This window comes from Myodes glareolus, chromosome 1, assembly GCF_982192425.1.
Source record: "Myodes glareolus chromosome 1, mMyoGla1.1, whole genome shotgun sequence".
Taxonomy (NCBI): Eukaryota; Metazoa; Chordata; class Mammalia; order Rodentia; family Cricetidae; genus Myodes; species Myodes glareolus.
The window spans coordinates 19,734,412-19,751,661 of record NC_142026.1 but is presented as its reverse complement, the minus strand read 5'-3'; the positions used below and the strand labels follow the sequence as shown (position 1 = coordinate 19,751,661).

General features: G+C 44.7%; 1 protein-coding gene across 2 annotated transcripts in view; it reads left to right on the top strand.

Annotated features, from left to right (window-relative positions):
- Epha4 (EPH receptor A4) overlaps window positions 1-17,250 on the top strand; it is a 146,195-nt gene that overhangs the window by 97,589 nt on the left and 31,356 nt on the right. For both annotated transcript variants that reach the window (XM_087904692.1, XM_087904687.1), the window contains exons 6-8: window positions 10,045-10,169; window positions 11,556-11,715; window positions 12,767-12,878. In XM_087904692.1, coding sequence (XP_087760818.1) covers window positions 10,045-10,169; window positions 11,556-11,715; window positions 12,767-12,878 — 397 coding nt within the window. The remainder of the gene's footprint in view (window positions 1-10,044; window positions 10,170-11,555; window positions 11,716-12,766; window positions 12,879-17,250) is intronic.

The window sequence follows — 17,250 nt, the reverse complement described above, 5'->3', positions numbered from 1 at the left end:
CTGTAAATCTTTCAAAAGCTTCCCATGTTCCTCTTACTCTTCTTAACTCCAGATACTATTATTTTTATATTTTATTTGATTTTTTATTGTATTGTGATTTTATTTTATTTTTATCTCAGTTTTTTGAGTTTGTTCACTATGAGGGGATTGAGCATCAGAAACTTTGGGATTTGAGTGTGAGCAGAGGCCATATCCGATGACTTTGGGTGATACAGGCAGCTGCCAGCCTGCATAGGAAGTCCTGTATCTGTTGGGAAGACTGACTTGTGGTGGTTGCCGTTGTTACTGTGGAAAGAAAGTTAGCCAAAGCTAACTAAGTGCACAGTTTCTGTCCAGTGAATGGGCATGGCAGGACAGGCCTTTAACCACAGCATTTGGGAGGCAGAGGCAGGTGGATCTCCAAGTTTGAGGTCAGCCTGGTCTGCAGAGAGAGAGTTCCAGGACAGCCAGAACGATCTTCAAGACCTGACCCCAGCAACCCACTTTTGACAGGTTGGCCTCAGTAACAAAGTTTCTATATCTTTCTCAAATGATATACCGCCATTGGGGAGCAAATGTTCCCCATGAGTGGGTGAAGCACTTTCTTTTTTTCCCATTCAAACAGTAACGGAAAGGCAATGCAAAGCTTTCTATAGATGGATGGGTGAGAATGGGGGTGTTAGTGCATGGCTTTGGAACTCACCAGCTATAGCATTATTCTGAGGCAGGTTAAACTTTGTCCCATATTCTCCTCATCTATAAGATGGGATAGTAACAGTGCCTGTTTCAGGAGGTTGGTATGAATTAATTCCATTGCCTAATGCGGGATCACTGTGCGTGTCACTGCAGACATGGTACGGAGGGAGGATCCTCTGCTTTTAGTCAGGTGGCCTTGGGTTTTAACCCGTTTTAGAGCTTCGGTTAAATTCTTTAATTTCTCCTTGCTGGAGTTCCTGAATCTGAAACACAAGAGCGATGTAATATAACTACTTCAAGGGGTAGTTAAGGATAGAAAGATGTGAGTGAGTGTGTGTGTGTGTGTGTGTGTGTGTGTGTGTGTGTGAAGTGGCCTGCAGTGAAGGCAGACAGCGCCCTTTCACTTACATCTCCGCCCGGCTCTTGCCCACATGGGCCCGACACTTCAACTGTGTAAGCTGCTAATTGTGCAACGGAGACTAAATTGCCTCTTTTCTAAAGAGAAAAGCCGCTGTGTTTCCCATTTCACACGAATGGAAGCTCAGCAGAATCCCTTGGCCCAGTATTTTGTCATTTTGCTGCGCCCACTGGAAGAAGCCGATTGGCTGTGACTTGGGCCCCTGCAGAGCCTCACAGCCCCTTGCATGCTCCAGGTCCTCACAAATGACTGGGGATCTGCCATCATCCATAGCCAGGAGCTAGAAGAAACCTGGACACCGTTCTGGCAGCTTCAGCCCACAGATCAATCTTCTATTGGCCACAGTACACCACACTTCATTTGAGTTCATTGTGATGAAAATGCCTTTTTGGCTAGATGACCCCACTTCACTCCAGTGGGCACCTGCTCTAACCCTCCGTGTCCACAAGTGGGTTATTGCAATAAAAAGTAATTTCTTACTGAAGTCACATTCAGTTGGTGGTGATGGGGGGAGAGTTGGCCTGGGGCCTGCAGGATAGGCCGGGATTGGAACCAGCCCCCAGCTGGCAGATTCCAGAGGAGAGAGAATGGAAAGTCACAAGGGAGATATTCATGAGTGAGTCTAGAAAAGAAGTCATTACTTCAGCCAAATCCCATAGCCTCGGACTCAGTCATATGATCATGCTGGGACACAAAGAAGTCTAGGAATGTGGTTTTGGGTAAAGGGAACTCACATCTCTGGTCAGTAACTGAAGGGAGTGCATCTCTACACTTCCCACAGCGGCACACAAGCACTGTGAAAGTTAAGAGCATCACGTCCCGTGACTTAGAGTTTTATCCATGGCTCTCTGTAAAGAGTCGCTTGAAAGTAGTTTGATGCCCACCTCTTGGGGGGTAGGCGAGGAGACATCTTTATAAAGTCTCAATTCCACAGTAAGCCAGAAATACTGACTGAATGCTCGCAAAGTCTGACCACTTACTTCGAAGCATCACAGTGTTCCAAAAATCAGATTCTCACAGTCCTCGGAAGCCGCGGCTCAGTTCTGCCCTTTAGTCAACATTCGCGTGCCACGCTTACGCTGGAGAGTTTGTTGAAAATACGTGCTGCCCTAGAAAAATCACTGTCTGGAAAACATGCAGTCTTCCAATATTGCAAAGTTTAAAATTGATCCATATGGATCCATCCATATTTAAATCTAAATAAATGTCATTTCATTGAGATTCATCTGAAGATTTTGGCTGAAATTTTAGCAGTATGCTTTTTGTCAAAATGAAAAACAAAAGGCGATACAGTTTTTGTTCTTCTGTATCTTTTGCTTAGTCGTCGTTAATTTTTTGTTTTTTAATTTTGGATGGTTGTTGTGGTCTTTGTTTTTGAGATAAGGTCTCACGCTATAACTCAGTCTGGTCTGAAACTACTAAGCTCTGGATAGCCTTGAACTCAGGGCAGTCTTCCTGCTTCGACACCCCCCCACCTTACCCCCCTACCCCTGCCTCCAGATTACAGATGAGTACCACCAAGCCCAGCTGCTCAGTTTCAAAACTATAATGTGCTCATGTGGAGTAGAAACTTGACAACTTCTGAACTTTGGGGAGCAAGGTAGGGCTCTTACACAGTGGATCCTGAGGTGACTGAGTTTTCTAATGATTTTACTGGGGAGCAAAGCAGCAAAGGTAATCCAACTGATTGAGTATAATAAACATCACACGTGTGAGAAGATTTTGGTACTATTAAACACTCTAAAAAAATACTAGTACTAAAAAAACGAGTCTATACGAACTGCTTGGTGGTTAGTTCCTGAAGCCATAGATACCGCCAAGCCCATGAAGAGAAATGCTTTTCTCTCCTTGAATGTGGGAGAAAGCAATTAATATTAGCTCCGGAGTCCTTAGCATCTCCGAGATGCAAAACCCTTAATCACAAGGATATCATTAGTGCTCTGGAGCATTTAATTTTGATGCTTGACAGCATTTTAAAATGCACAAACCTTTGATAAGGAGCAAATCAGAGCCGTGGTGTGGAATTGAGAAAGAGAAGAATGAACAAAAACCACCTTACGCTCCAAGTAATTAAAGTTAAATATACTGTTTGAATAAAGCAGGGATATTTATAAACTCTGGGTTTATCTTTCCTATCAGGAACAGGCCCTTTGGGTAAACATTGTCTATTTAAATCTGGATTCTAGTGTGGGAGAAAGGTAGCCTTGCTGTGGCCAAGCTGCCTCCCTTCCAAACAATGGCCAATGTAGCATCCCATCCCCCCTCACTCAGGCTCCCGACTTTGAGGGGCTGTTTTCTCTCTTTGTTACCCACACGCAGGAGACTTTTTATTGTGTCTGTTTGTTTCCTGCCCTATTCACCACCACCACCACCACCGTCCTGCCCCAAAATCCAACTTGAGCCAGGAATGAAAAGGCAATTGGGTCATTTCAGCTGTTTTCTCTGCCCCTATAAATTCCCCCATATAGCCTTTCATTTGCAGCCCACGATGCTGGTCGAACTCAAGAAAGCAATGGTACAGCCATTGATTCCCGGAGTCTATTCTCCGTCTCTTCCCCATCCCATTTGGGTGTCACCGGCACCAAACTGCTGCAGTCAAATGAGTTGTAGGTGTTTAATGGCAAGTCATTGAGGAAGCAGATAGAAGAAAATTGCACTAGTCACACCAGTGGGGAGCAAGGAGAACCTCTGGGCTTTGAACCCAAGAAAGTTAAATTTACCATGTTCTTAAAGGGAACCACCTCTGTGTGGGGTCAAGGCACCGCCTTTAAATTCCTCCTCCTGGTGAAATGCGCCACTGTTAGAGTCATGGTGGACCCCTCTAATCTGTGCAGTTTCTGTCCACTGTTTGAGTCGTGGTAGACCCTCTAATCTGTGCAGTTTCTGTCCACTGTTAAGAGTCGTGATGGACCCTCTAATCTATGCAGTTTCTGTTTATCCAAAACACACACAGAGATAAAACCACGTGCGCCCTCTGAATGCTTTGTGCTCTGCACTCAGACCAGTTGCATTCACAGGCACAGAGCAAATGGAGGGTCTAACGTCTCCTTTTCTCGGGGATGTGTGGAATTCTGGATGCAGAATAATGTATGTACGTGTGTGTGTGTGTGTGTGTGTGTGTGTGTGCGCGCGCGTGTGCGTGCTCTTGGCTTTCTATTAGGAAGTTCAATTCATTCAATTTCCAAACTTGGGTGAATTTTTCTTTTTTCTCTTCTTGGGGGTTTTGCTCTAATTTACAGCAATTTTTCTTTTTTCCATCAGTGTGTAGAAAGGTAGTTGGTTCCAATTGTTCAACCTTGGCGCTCCTAGTCTGACTGCAGAGGGCTCTTGATCCCTCTTGTGCTTCAGCATCCAGGTAGATGGACCCAGATATATATATTTATAGTTACTATATAACTAGAGACGACTCCCGCTCCAGTTGCCTGTCTGCAGTGGCCCATGTAGCCTTCCATAACAAAACGAATTGCTGGGAACCTTCTGGATTTCGGGAGGTGACCTGAGAATGTCATCTGTGTCCTGACAATTAAGTCAAGAAAAGTATTTGCACACATCCCAGAGGTACAGATGAGAAACCCTGCACCAATTGTCAACGCCTTTGTCAGCCTGAAGAGTGGTCCTCTCAAAATGTCTGGAGCAGGTGCAAAAACGCCTAGCTTTTCTGGTAGCTTTCATTTGAATGACATTTTACAGCCCGAGTGTTTGAAAAGTATTCAGAACCGTCACGCGGCCCTCCAAAAGAGAAGTCCCGTTTGTAATTAGAACTGTCATTTGCCTTGCCTCCAATTGTCAGTGTCTTGGTTAAACTAAATGACAAAACTAAAGTCACAGAAGGCCATAAGAGGGAGGTCCAGACGGAGCCTTTAAAGAATGATGACTCATGAGTAGACCTTAATATTCAGGATTCGTTTTACTGTCTACAGACAAAGTGGATCAATTTTAACATTTAGTTCATTATTATCCATTCAAATGTATTGACCACCCACAGCCTGTGCTAGCCTTCCTGAATCCCGAGGATGGAGTGACTGGCAAAGCAAGACCCACCCCTAAAGCAAGACCCACCCCTAAAGCAAGACCCACCCCTAAAGCAAGACCCGCCCCTAAAGCAAGACCCGCCCCTAAAGCAAGACTCGCCCCTAAAGCAAGACCCGCCCCTAAAGCAAGACCCGCCCCTAAAGCAAGACCCGCCCCTAAAGCAAGACCCGCCCCTAAAGCAAGACCCGCCCCTAAAGCAAGACCCGCCCCTAAAGCAAGACCTGCCCCTAAAGCAAGACTCACCCCTAATGCAAACGTCCCAGCAGCTTCAGCTTGTGTCAGGAAGCATCGAGCCAAGAACAGGCCAGGGACTTGCCCAAGATGGAAACTAACACATTTTAGAATAGATAACTTTGTTTTTGTTTGTTTTCTCAAAGGTGCTTTTTTTTTTTTTCCAAATCAGTAAAGCCTTCTAATAAACCATTTAGGTAAAAAAAATGCTTAAGTGATGTGAATTGAATGATTTTTCTCATCTTTTCCGTATTTTTCCTGCCTTGGAGGTCTTCCTCCCAAGACCCAGAGGCTAAGGGATCTTGTTGTTTGCCGCAGGTCCACTCTTTGCTGTCTTAACCTCCTTCTCACACAAGGTCTTCTTCTTCTTCTTCTTCTTCTTCTTCTTCTTCTTCTTCTTCTTCTTCTTCTTCTTCTTCTTCTTCTTCTTCTTCTTCTTCTTCTTCTTCTTCTCCTTCTCCTTCTCCTTCTCCTTCTCCTTCTCCTTCTCCTTCTCCTTCTCCTTCTCCTTCTCCTTCTTCCTCTTCCTCCTCTTCCTTCTCCTCCTCCTTCTTCTTTTCTGTCTCTCCCCGTCTCTTTCTCTCTTGCCCCCCCATTTCTTTCTCTCTCTCTCTCTTTCTCTCTCTCTCTCTTCCTCTCTCTTTCTTCCTTTCTTTTTCTTTCATGCAGCCTAAGCTGGTTCCTGAATTTATTTACGGAGTAGCAAAGTTTAAGCTGAATTTCTGATTCTCCTGCATCCCCCTCTCCAGTGCTCGGATAGTAGGTGTTCTCCACCATTCCCAATGTAAGATGCCAGAAAAAACTTCAGAGCCCTCAGAAAGTCCTCTCATGGGAGGACACTGTCTCCCAAGGTGATGGGAAGGAGATCCACCAGCCAAACCCAACATACAGAAAACTGTCAGCTCTTTTTCCACATGATCTTATATTGACTAAAATTCCTATGATGATTAGATTCACCATGGTTTGAGCTAAATATCATCTTGTTTTGTTTTCAGTTCTAGTTGGGGCCTTAATGTTATTTATCTAGTCACCTTGTTTTGTTGACAGGGTAACAGAGGCTTGGCGTGTTAGATCCACAATGTTTCTGGAGGGGCCAGGCAGGCTGGCACACGCCTTTAATTCCAGCACGCTCTGAATCTGAAGCCAACCTGGTCTACAGAATGAGTATCAGGACAGCCAGTGCTACACAGAGAAACTGTCTTGAAAATAAAAAATATAAAATAAAATAAAATAAAAACCCACGAAGAAAGAAAAGAAACAAATTGCATTTCTAGATGAACTGGAGTTAGGCATTGTGGGTAGATACCAGTGGTGGCATTAGGACCATTGGGTTGTTACAAAAGAAGGAATTGCTCTGTGTTGCTCTGTGTGTAAAGTTAGTTGTGTGGTTTTTGTTTTTTTCCTCAACATCCTCTCAGTAATTCTGAGTGTGCCAAGGTCAAGATCTCAAGTCGGTGACTGGGTAGCCTCCATGTTTTTTTTAACGCTGGTGAATCTCACATTATAACGAAGCTTGGGGAGACAATTATGCCTTGGAAAGACTGATAACGTGGTTTCACTAACATCTGATATTTTTATGGTTATCTGTCATTAATTGGAAGTAATAACAGTGTTTAGCTCATTAATGGGAAGTTTTCTTCCGAGATAACAGTTTTAAGTAAATAGTGTGTGTATTTAAGAAGATCGCTGATTCATGATACAGCTCGGAGGGGGTGGCCAGCAACTGGGTGGTACGAGAAGACCAACGCTTGGGAACCACGGGGCTAAGAGGAAGATTGGGGCATTCCATTGCCAAATACCTCATCTAGGGAAACGAGCTGCAGGCGGGCACACGTGGCAAGTTGATGGCTTCCAGATGTAGAGTTGGAGGCTGCATTGGGAACAGGCTAGATAAAGGGGCGAGCCCATATGCTGCTTATGATGTGCAGGGCATCCAAGCTGCCTCTTGTCCAAAGTGGCAGCAGGGCCGAGCTGAAGTTTTCTCAGGCCTCCGTCCTTCCCAGGGGAAGGGCGAAGGAAGCTCTTCTGAGAGGACGGGGCGTGGAGGCCCGACTGAGGTATCTTTCCCAGAGTCACAGATTGTCTTTGTCACCGTGCCCATTCCAACACCCCTCGAGAGAATAACTGGTCAAGAACGAATTCAGATCTGACAGCCCAATCTCGGGGTACGGTTTGTGAATTAGAGATGCTTAGGATGATACCAGAGTCACGCATCCATCGGACCGCCCTCATCATTTCCATCATCTCTACCCATTGCGCGTCTTGTCCTCTTGTCTCTCTCCTGTGTTTTACGACACCTTGGACAAGATCTACTCTGTCCGTTTTATTTCACGGGGGGCGCACATCCATTTTCCAAGTAGGTGTGCATCAAGGAGATTCTATTAACAAACAGGGTCGTATGGTGTTGTCGACTCCCTGCTTGAGAGTTCCAAACACCCGAGCTGGGCTCCAATTCCCTCTAAACGACTCTAAGAAGGCTGCTGCTTCACACGAACTGAAATGGATTCATTTCCCCTTGGAGCAATGTCCTGACGACCTAGCCAGAGAGAAACCGCTTCTCTTCAGCGGCTCTCTCTGAGGGCACACAGGCAATTGTTGCCCGAGGAGGCTGTCGACTGGTTCGGAGAGAAAGTTCATTTGATAATTTTCTGATTTGTTTCCCTCCTGCCTTTTCTCTAATGGCTTCACTTTTTTCTTTCATTTCCCAGTCTCGAACATTGGACTTTAAAGAAACCCCCTTTATAAGGTGTATGCTAAAGTGCTCTGTTAGGTAATCCATTTTTTACCTGGAGTAAAACAGCTTCTCACAGGCAGCCTTCTCAGCCTGGTTACCTCTCTACCTCTGTATAGGGTAAAAGTTCTATGCCAGCCTATGCCAGTCAGTAAAGAAAAAAGCATGGTGTGTGTGTGTGTGTGTGTGTGTGTGTGTATGTGTGTGTGTGTGTGTGTGTGTGTGAATACATCTAACGAGCACATTTCCGTTTCTCATTTTCTTCAGATGTTCAGCGGCTTCCATATGTCTGTTGCATGTGGCTTTGTTCAACCAGTTGGGTATTACTAACCTTGGCCTTGCCTTTGATGGAGACCATGTGTCTGAGCTGTATCTTTCACTGGTGTTTATGCCTGAGTTCCAATCTGGGGTAGCAGAGAGAGAGAAAGGGGGGAGGAAGAGAGAAGCATTGGGAGGGGTGTCTGAAGCTATGTTTCCATCTTCCAGCATCTCCGACAGAGATGTCAGGCTGTTGGTATCTGTGTGTAGGAGACAAGCCTTGCTAGATTGGCTCTGTCATGGAGACTTCCTTTTACGGCTGGCCTGTCCTCTTCACTCTGCCATCCGGACGCACATCCCATATGGTCAACTGGTTCTGACGCTTTCCATATTCTGGTTCTGGTGCTAATTTGTTTTATTCACTATTTCCTGCATTGAGAATTGCCCATCCCGTGGGTCCTGGGGGGTGGGTGGGTGAGTGGGAGAGGATGACACTCATTTGTTGGAAGCCCATTTTCACATAGTCCCACAGTTTGGGGAATAAGTGACTATGCTTTCAATTTAACAATCCCCCCTAATCTCTGCTCCTTCAGGCCAGCTTTGTGAGATAAGATGAAGGATTTCATGAAAGTTTCCTCTTCTCTCTGGGGATTGGACGTTGGCACCGGTCCACGTCTGTCACAGCAGAGCTGCTAACAGCTGGCTGGAGATGACAGAACCGCGGAGAAGAGATGCAAGCATTGGGCAGCCTGATTTCATAAATCTCAAGCATGCACACATACCCCACTGCCCCCGCTTCAAGAACATAACCAAAAAGACTGCTTTCATGTCTTTCTCAGTGGAAAGGAAGGCTTGCCACTCAGCAGGCACAAGAACAATTTCAACTCTTCGAAAATGGTTGCATAATGTCATTTATGTCCAGAGAGACCTTCGTGGTTTTATTTGTGTTCTTCATTGTTGGCATGGCTGTGTTGAGATGGAAAAATCTTGCTGTAATTAAGCAGTACCTTCATTTATATTGGAAAGTGTATAAATCCTTTGCCTTCCAGCATTCCCCACAGTAACTGTGGAAGGATGGGGAGTCCCCCCTGCTTGTCAGTAAGATGCACCAGTACTTGGGTAGAGCTTGAAGGCATGTTGGTCCTGAGGCAACAATGGCTTGTAAAGAAAAAAAAAACAAACAAACACCCCAGGCAGCATACCCTGTAGCCATTGCCCAATAGAAATGATCCTGTGAACTTTTAGAGTCAACAACCCTTTGCTTCACTGGTGTGTGTGTGTGTGTGTGTGTGTGTGTGTGTGTGTGTGTGTGTGTGTACACACATGTGCACGTGTAGAGGCCACTGGATGTCGAGTCCTGTCATTCATTCTCCATCCGCCTCCCCGTTCTGAGGTCACAGATCAGTCCTAATCACATCTAGCTTTTTTTGTGCGAGCTGGGGACTTATGATTGCAGAGCAAGCGCTCCACCCACTGAGTCCTGTCCTAGGTTCCCCTCATAAATGGTCTTTTAAATAAAAGTCACATGCAAAGCAAAGTCTGGAGAGAATGGTATTGGAAAATGTTGGAGAAAGGCAATGTGGCCAGGAGGAAGATGATGCCATTGAACTTGTTGAAGTAAATGAAACTGTTCAGTGATGGTTCTTTCTAAAGGAAGATTTTTTTTTCTTTTTTTTTTTTCTCTCTCTCCCCCTGGTAGCACCATCATCCATTGCTTTGGTCCAGGCTAAAGAAGTCACAAGATACAGTGTGGCTCTGGCTTGGTTGGAACCCGATCGGCCAAATGGAGTAATCTTAGAATATGAAGTCAAGTATTATGAAAAGGTATTTCTTCCCTTTTCTCCTTCCCTCACTTCCTTCTTCCAACTCTTTTTCTCTTTCATTCTTTCCTTTCCTTTCCTTCCCCTCTCTTCCTCAAGTACTAAACATTTCTACATTGTGAGACAGCAATCAATACCAAAATCAAATGCATCTTGACTCCCAACAAAATCTGATTATGAAATGTAATATTTGGCTTGTTACCTTGGAAAACACACATTATGTTCTAATATAATTACATTTTATTTCTAATAAAAGAAATTGAGACCTAATCTATATACCTTCCATCATGGAGAATGACTCATAGCTGCTAAAATAATGATATGTTTAAGCAGATCACTGCTGTTCAAAATGAAGGTGTGGGTTTTGATGACTTTTAACAGAAAATTGGGTGAGGAAAATTATGTTCTTCAGCCCCTTATAGAAAGACATTAATTTTGCAAGTAAATTGTCTCTGAAAGGACAGAGTTCTGAAGAGAGCTATTTGCATCCAACCTTGTTCTGAAAATGAACAATCTTTTTGCTTTTGTAAGGTTTATTTGTTATGTATAGTTATGTATTCTGTCTGCATGTATACCTGCAGGCCGGAAGAGGGCGCCAGATCTCATTAGCGATGGTTGCAAGCTACCCTGTGGCTGCTGGGAATTAAACTCAGGACCCCTGGAAGAGTAGTCAGTGCTCTTAACCGCTGAGCCATCTCTCTAGCCCCTTGTTTTTATTTTTCAAGACAAGGTTTCTCTGTGTAGCTCTGGCTGTCCTGGAACTTACTCTGTAGACCATGCTGGCCTTAAACTCAGAAATCCACCTGCCTCTGCCTCCCAAGTGCTGAGATTAAAGAAATTGCTTATTGACCTTCTTAGTAGAAGCAGAAAGAGGGCTGGATTGTATAAGATTATAATATTTTTGCCACTTTCCAGACAGAAAGGAGGCAGCAAAGCAAGTAGAAGGAATAGAAGTGGATATATTGGTTTCTGATGCACAATTGTGTCCTGGTCCACATGGAGGAGGACTGGGAGGACATGCACAAGGGATGAGACTCTGAAATGAAGATCAGGATGCTGATTTCAGGTTTTTTAATAATCTTGGGGTATAGGGAAAACATCAACCATCACTTGATATTCTTTACAAATTCAGATTGTTTCATTCTCAACACCCCCAAGAATTAGAAACAAAAATAATGACCAACGTCAGTAATGACCCTGAACTCTGTCCTTTTCTTGAACCTGTAAGAAATGACACCAGTACTTTGACACCGCAAGCGCTGTAGAGCATTTCAGAGAGCACAGGGCTTGGAGAACGTACCCAGTTTGGGTTGCTTTCTTCCGCCTCCTACCTAGCGTCAGAGGACACATCTTGCCACCTCACTAACTTTGCTTTCCTGCAAAATTATAGGATCAGAATGAACGAAGCTATCGCATAGTTCGGACAGCTGCCAGGAACACAGATATCAAAGGCCTGAACCCTTTGACTTCCTATGTGTTCCACGTGCGAGCCCGGACTGCCGCTGGCTATGGAGACTTCAGTGAGCCATTGGAGGTCACTACCAATACAGGTAAAGAGACCACCCAGACACCACCCTTCCCCAGATGCTTTTACTTATAGGTTGAGCCCTACTCTGCCGAAATCCAAAGAGCTGTACATAATTTTTGGTTGGGTAAGCATTTGACCACTTTGGACATTTGCATAAAACAAGATAACCGGTGTCTACTTATTAGAAACTCTCATGCTGTTCAGAGAGCATTTTTCGCAATAGCGTCTTATCTGTCTTCCCGTGAATGAAAAATGATGTCAATGTTAGTCTTTCTGAATCTTCTATTCAACCATGAATAATGGGTTTACTAACTTGACTAATTGAGGGTTCCATAGCCACCCCACATTAAGAAAAGTTTTCTTCCTGAGAAGATTAAAGAACTCACCAAAATTACCCATTTTTTTCCCCTACTTATTTCTAGGGATCTGTTTAAATCGTATCATTAGGGTGCATGCATGTCTTTGCGTCCTTTGTACGACATTAAGTCTTGCTCCCTGGAGAGCTTGGAATGGCTAACTGAACAAAAGTTCCCTGAATGAGAGATGCCTCCTCCTTAATTACCAAACCCAAGCTGAGCCTACTTGATAAGAAGATGGTGGGACTGAATTTTCAGCATCTGTTACAGATGCTGAAGTTATTAGACGAGGGTGAAGAAGACTGATGAGAAAGTTGAGATGACTCTAAAGGACACGTATATCCTTGGTGTTATACAGGAAAGCTTTACGGAGGAGGCTTTGAGCCCACCTTTAATAGGTTGGTTTTTAATAGCTGTGTACGGAAGTGGACCATTCGAAATCCTTTGTCCCTTCTAAACTTTCCGAGTGTCTTTTCACCAAGGAATGTATTTTTGTTGTTCATTATATAAGACTTTTGACAAAGAGGCTATGAAGGCATCAAAGCCTATATTTTTAGGTTCATCACAGAACGCTTTAAAAGTATGTGTGTGGGGGGTGTTTGCTTAGGAGATGCTGTTGCATAGACAGCTTCAGAAAGTTGAATGTGCTAACAAGTTCCATCTCTTAGGATGCGCCCCCCCTCCCGCCATGTGACCTTCATGTAATTGTCGTTCCAGTGCCTTCCCGGATCATTGGAGATGGCGCCAACTCCACCGTCCTACTGGTCTCCGTCTCTGGCAGTGTGGTGCTTGTGGTCATTCTCATTGCGGCCTTTGTCATCAGTCGTAGGTAAGCACAGGAGCACAGACCCCTCCTGCTCAGTTTTCTGCAAGAGACTTTTGCCTGCCCCACCCAAAGCCACAGGCTTTTTGTATGCCAGGGGTTCTCTTCACTCTGGTCACCCCACATTCCTCCAGGATTTTGTGGCAGGAATTGGGTGGCAGCCTTCTTTCCGTTGAGAGTCCTGGAAAATTTCAGCCGGCTGCAGGAGGCCAGTGGGAGATGTCTAGATGCATTAAGCTGTGAGTTGTTACATTTACCCCGCTGGTAAGCCTGGACTCTGCTCCCCAGTGTTGAGCACTACCATTTGACAGCTGGATTTGTTTTCTTGTATGGGATGGCAGTGGTTATTGTCGGCCTCAAAGGGATGGTGGCGAGAAACTTTGATAGACACCGTAGGTACCAAACAACACAGTAGGTGCTTTGGCATGTTATTGGTTAACAAGAATGGTAAAGAATAAGAGCTCTGTGCTACCTCATCCCTCGGAAAATGCCATCAGCATCTTCAACATCTGGTTAGGCAGTGCATTTACGCCCTGTGCATTTAAGGAACACCTTGATGCTTGAAAGGGAGAGAGAGCCTGTGATGGCTTGGTTGTGTGGTCTTTGGAGCGATCTTCTCTCACTTCTGTCCAGTTGTTCACACTGATCAGTTGCGTCATGGGGTACAGCTGCTCATCATCAACCGTGCCCCACATTCAAGCTTTCCCCACCATGTACCACATCCCAGTTTCCCAAGGCGGGGCTTTTGTTTTAAGTATGACCTTCTTCAATATGAAGCTCTTCATGTGAACGAAGATGAAAGGGACATAAATAGACAGAGTTTGTCTAGTGTCATCTCCTTAGAGCTCCGGTTGGTCCCCCAGCTGCCATGCTTGGCTCTCAGACCACTGGCGGTCCTGTTGTCCCATCCACCTATTGATGATCTCACCAGCATCAAACCAGTGTCTTTGACTGTCGCCATCACATTTGCTAGCCACAACGCTTTCGATGCACACTGATATACATTGATGAACAGATGTGAGAGTTTGCCCGAGAGACCCACTAGTCACACGCGTTTCCTAATACCGTGATCATACCCTCGCTTTCCAGAGTGCCGTGTGTACAGAGATCCATTTGTTCACTCTATTAACACCGTATGGAATGATGTGCTGCTCTGTATGGTGTCTCTGTGTTTGTCGTTGGCGCCATTCCCTTTGACAAAGTCTGTAAGTCGATGTGTTTGACCAGAGCGGTGAGCTAAGTCTTCAAGAAGTAAACATTTGGAAGGCAATCAAGACTTTTCCTTATTTACTGCCATGAGATTCTGCTTGTGTACATGTGTCATATATCATACATTCTATGATGCCTAGGAGGTGATGCATTAGTCCCAACTCCTCCAGTCGTGTGGGAGAACTACGGCGATTACGCAAACATTTGTTTGAATTAGTGCCTATTTCAGTGTTTCAACTAAAAACACCGGGAATACAGATATGGGGGAAATGAATGAATAGCACGAGTGACCTCTCTACCTCGGGAACAGTAGCTAGAGGTCTGGCCACTGTGTGATGCTTAGCTGCGCATGAGCATTCCCAACACTTGACATGCACTGACTGGGCCATTCTGCACTTATGGTCTAGCTTTTCTGTGGATGTCCTTTCCTTCCTTCCTTCCTTCCTTCCTTCCTTCCTTCCTTCCTTCCTTCCTTCCTTCCTTCCTTCCTTCTTTCCTTCCTCCCTCCCTCCCTCCCTCCTTTCTCTTTCATATCTTTTTGTTTTAAGTGTCCCCAAACACAGCAGTCCAACTAAACAATTAGAGATAAATCACTCCCTTTGGATGTTCAGCTTCAAAGATCAACTTTGATGAGAAGAAAGCAAACCCATGGCACTCTAATGCAGGGAGACAGGATTATTAAAAGTTGAGGCTGTGAGACACAGCAGCCTCAAGTCTCAGGACTTAATTCCCTTTGTGATTTTATTGATCACTCTCTTACATAAGAGACGTGTGGCAATGGGATGCATGGGATTTCCAATTATGAAGCTACCCCCCCTCTTAGAGAATTGAGTCTGTCAGGTCACCCAGTGATGATTTCTGCCCCTCTTACCCCATTAAAAAAAATGTCACTTCCCAAGGCTGATAAACACTGCTTGGTGATTGGTCCTCAATGGATCACTTTTTAGAAAATGAAATGTCAGCCCCTTGCCCTCATATTGATTCTTCCTTAGTGCCGGCCGTAAAGCTGTCAGGGGAAGCGCTTCCTGGAGCCAGGTAGCTGACAGGCCCTCGGTGGAGAATGCTCACTCAGCTGATTCTCCTCCCCACGCAGGCCGCCTGCTCTGTTATCTGGGACAGCTACATGTGTTCAGCTAGGACAACAACAGGTGAGCAGAGAGGAGACAGGGACCGCAGACCTGTCAGGCCCAGGGTTTTAGCTAGGGTACAAATGACAGGTAGAAAGTCACACCCCAAAGTAGTCTCGGCCAGCAGTGTGAGAAACTCCCAGACTGAGCATCTGAGCCCATCCAGGTCCTTTGCCATCACTCACTGCCTCTTGCTTCTGAAAGCCACAGAACATTGATGTCAGAAAGGATCATTCCAGAAACCGGGCATGGTATCATCCGGCACTGGGAAAGCTGAGGCAAGAGGTATGAGCTAGCCTGTGTCCATAGTGAAGTAGAGGTGTGGACTAGCCTGTGTCCATAGTGAAGTAGAGCCCCTGTGAGCTGAGCTGAATCACACGGGCATTGTGTTGTTGGTGTGTGAGTATGAGGTCTCTAAAGATGTAGACGAAAGAGACTCAGGAGGAAGACAAAGACCAAGAGAAAACCTGTTTCTTCCTAATTTGTTATTTAAGGAAAAACTGCCTCAGGCTCACAGTTGACATGTCGCTAGATTTTAAAATAGTGGTAGTGTTTATTTATTTTATTGTATCCACTTAATTCATGATGAAAAGTCTGAACTTGAGGTAAGCAGGATCAGCTCCAGCTTCTATCAGAAGGGTGTTTTCTTTCTTCCTTCCTTCTTCCCTTCTTCCTTTTTTCCTTCCTCCCTCCTGCCTTTCTCTCTTTGCCAACTTGAATGTGTAAGAATTTAGGAATTTCTGTCAATGAGTGAAATTACTGCATTTATAGATTTTATTTAAGTATTCAACATGTGGTCAACATTAAACACTGTCCTGGCATGCAAAGGATATTGACTGAGATATATTTTTATAACCCACATTATGTCAAGTAAATAAATTAATTTATTTTATTTTTATTTATTTATTTATTTTTGAGGCAGGGTTTCTCTGTAGCTTTGAATCCTGTCCTGGAGCTAGCTCTTGTAGACCAGACTGGCCTCAAACTCACAGAGATCCACATGCCTCTGCCTCCCAAATGCTGGGATTAAAGGCATGTGCCACGACCGCCCGGCAAATAAATAAATTGACTTTTAATCTTTCCCATCTTTATTGATCGTGTATGTTTATGTGTGTGAAGGTCAGAGGACAAGTTGCAAAAGTCTGTTGTCTTCTCCCATGTTGGTTCTAGGGATCGAGCTCAGGTGATCGGGTTTGCCAGCAGGTGCCTTCACCCAGTACCCTGGCTGGACAGCCTCTAACTTACACTGTAGGGCATTAAAGATCTGTGCTTATGTTATAATTTCAGGAGAGTGTCTGTTTTCCGGAGCACCTAACTGTCTTGCTTTGCTATAAATGTGACACCGGAATATTGTCCTGAGAGCTTTATCCCAAGCTATGCACGTGCATTTTCTTAAGAGCAAAGCACCATTTCCCAATTTACAAGCTTATGTATTAAAATATTTATTTATTATGTATACAGTGCAGGCCAGAAGAGGGTACCAAGACTCATTACAGATGGCTGTGAGCCACCATATGGTTGCTGGGGATTGAACTCAGGACCTTTGGAAGAGCAGGCAAAGCTCTTAACCACTGAGCCATCTCTCCAGCCCCCCGTGCTTATGTATTTAATGGTCCTTAGTTTAGTCACTTTCTTTACTGCTTTTTAAGCTTCTCCTTCAAAGGATTGTTCATAGTTGTATCATTAAATGCAACTTGAAACCTGTGACCTCCCAGACTAACGATGGGCTCTGTATTAAATTTCTCTGACAACCCCTTCCCCTGTGATAACAATGATTTTCTCAGTTCACCTTCAAAATCAACCAAACTGAATGAATTCAGATTGTTTTAGGCTACTCTTTTTCTCTGACAATTATTTATGTCTTTAGCATGTGTGCGTGTGTGTGTGCATATGTGTGTGTGCATGTGCACATGTATGCCACGGCACTTATGAGCAGGTCAAAGGACAACTTGCAGGAATTGGTCATATTCTCTTGCCGCAAGAGTACCAAGGATCAAACTCAGATCCCCAGGCTTGGTAGCAAGTGCCTTTACCCACTGAGT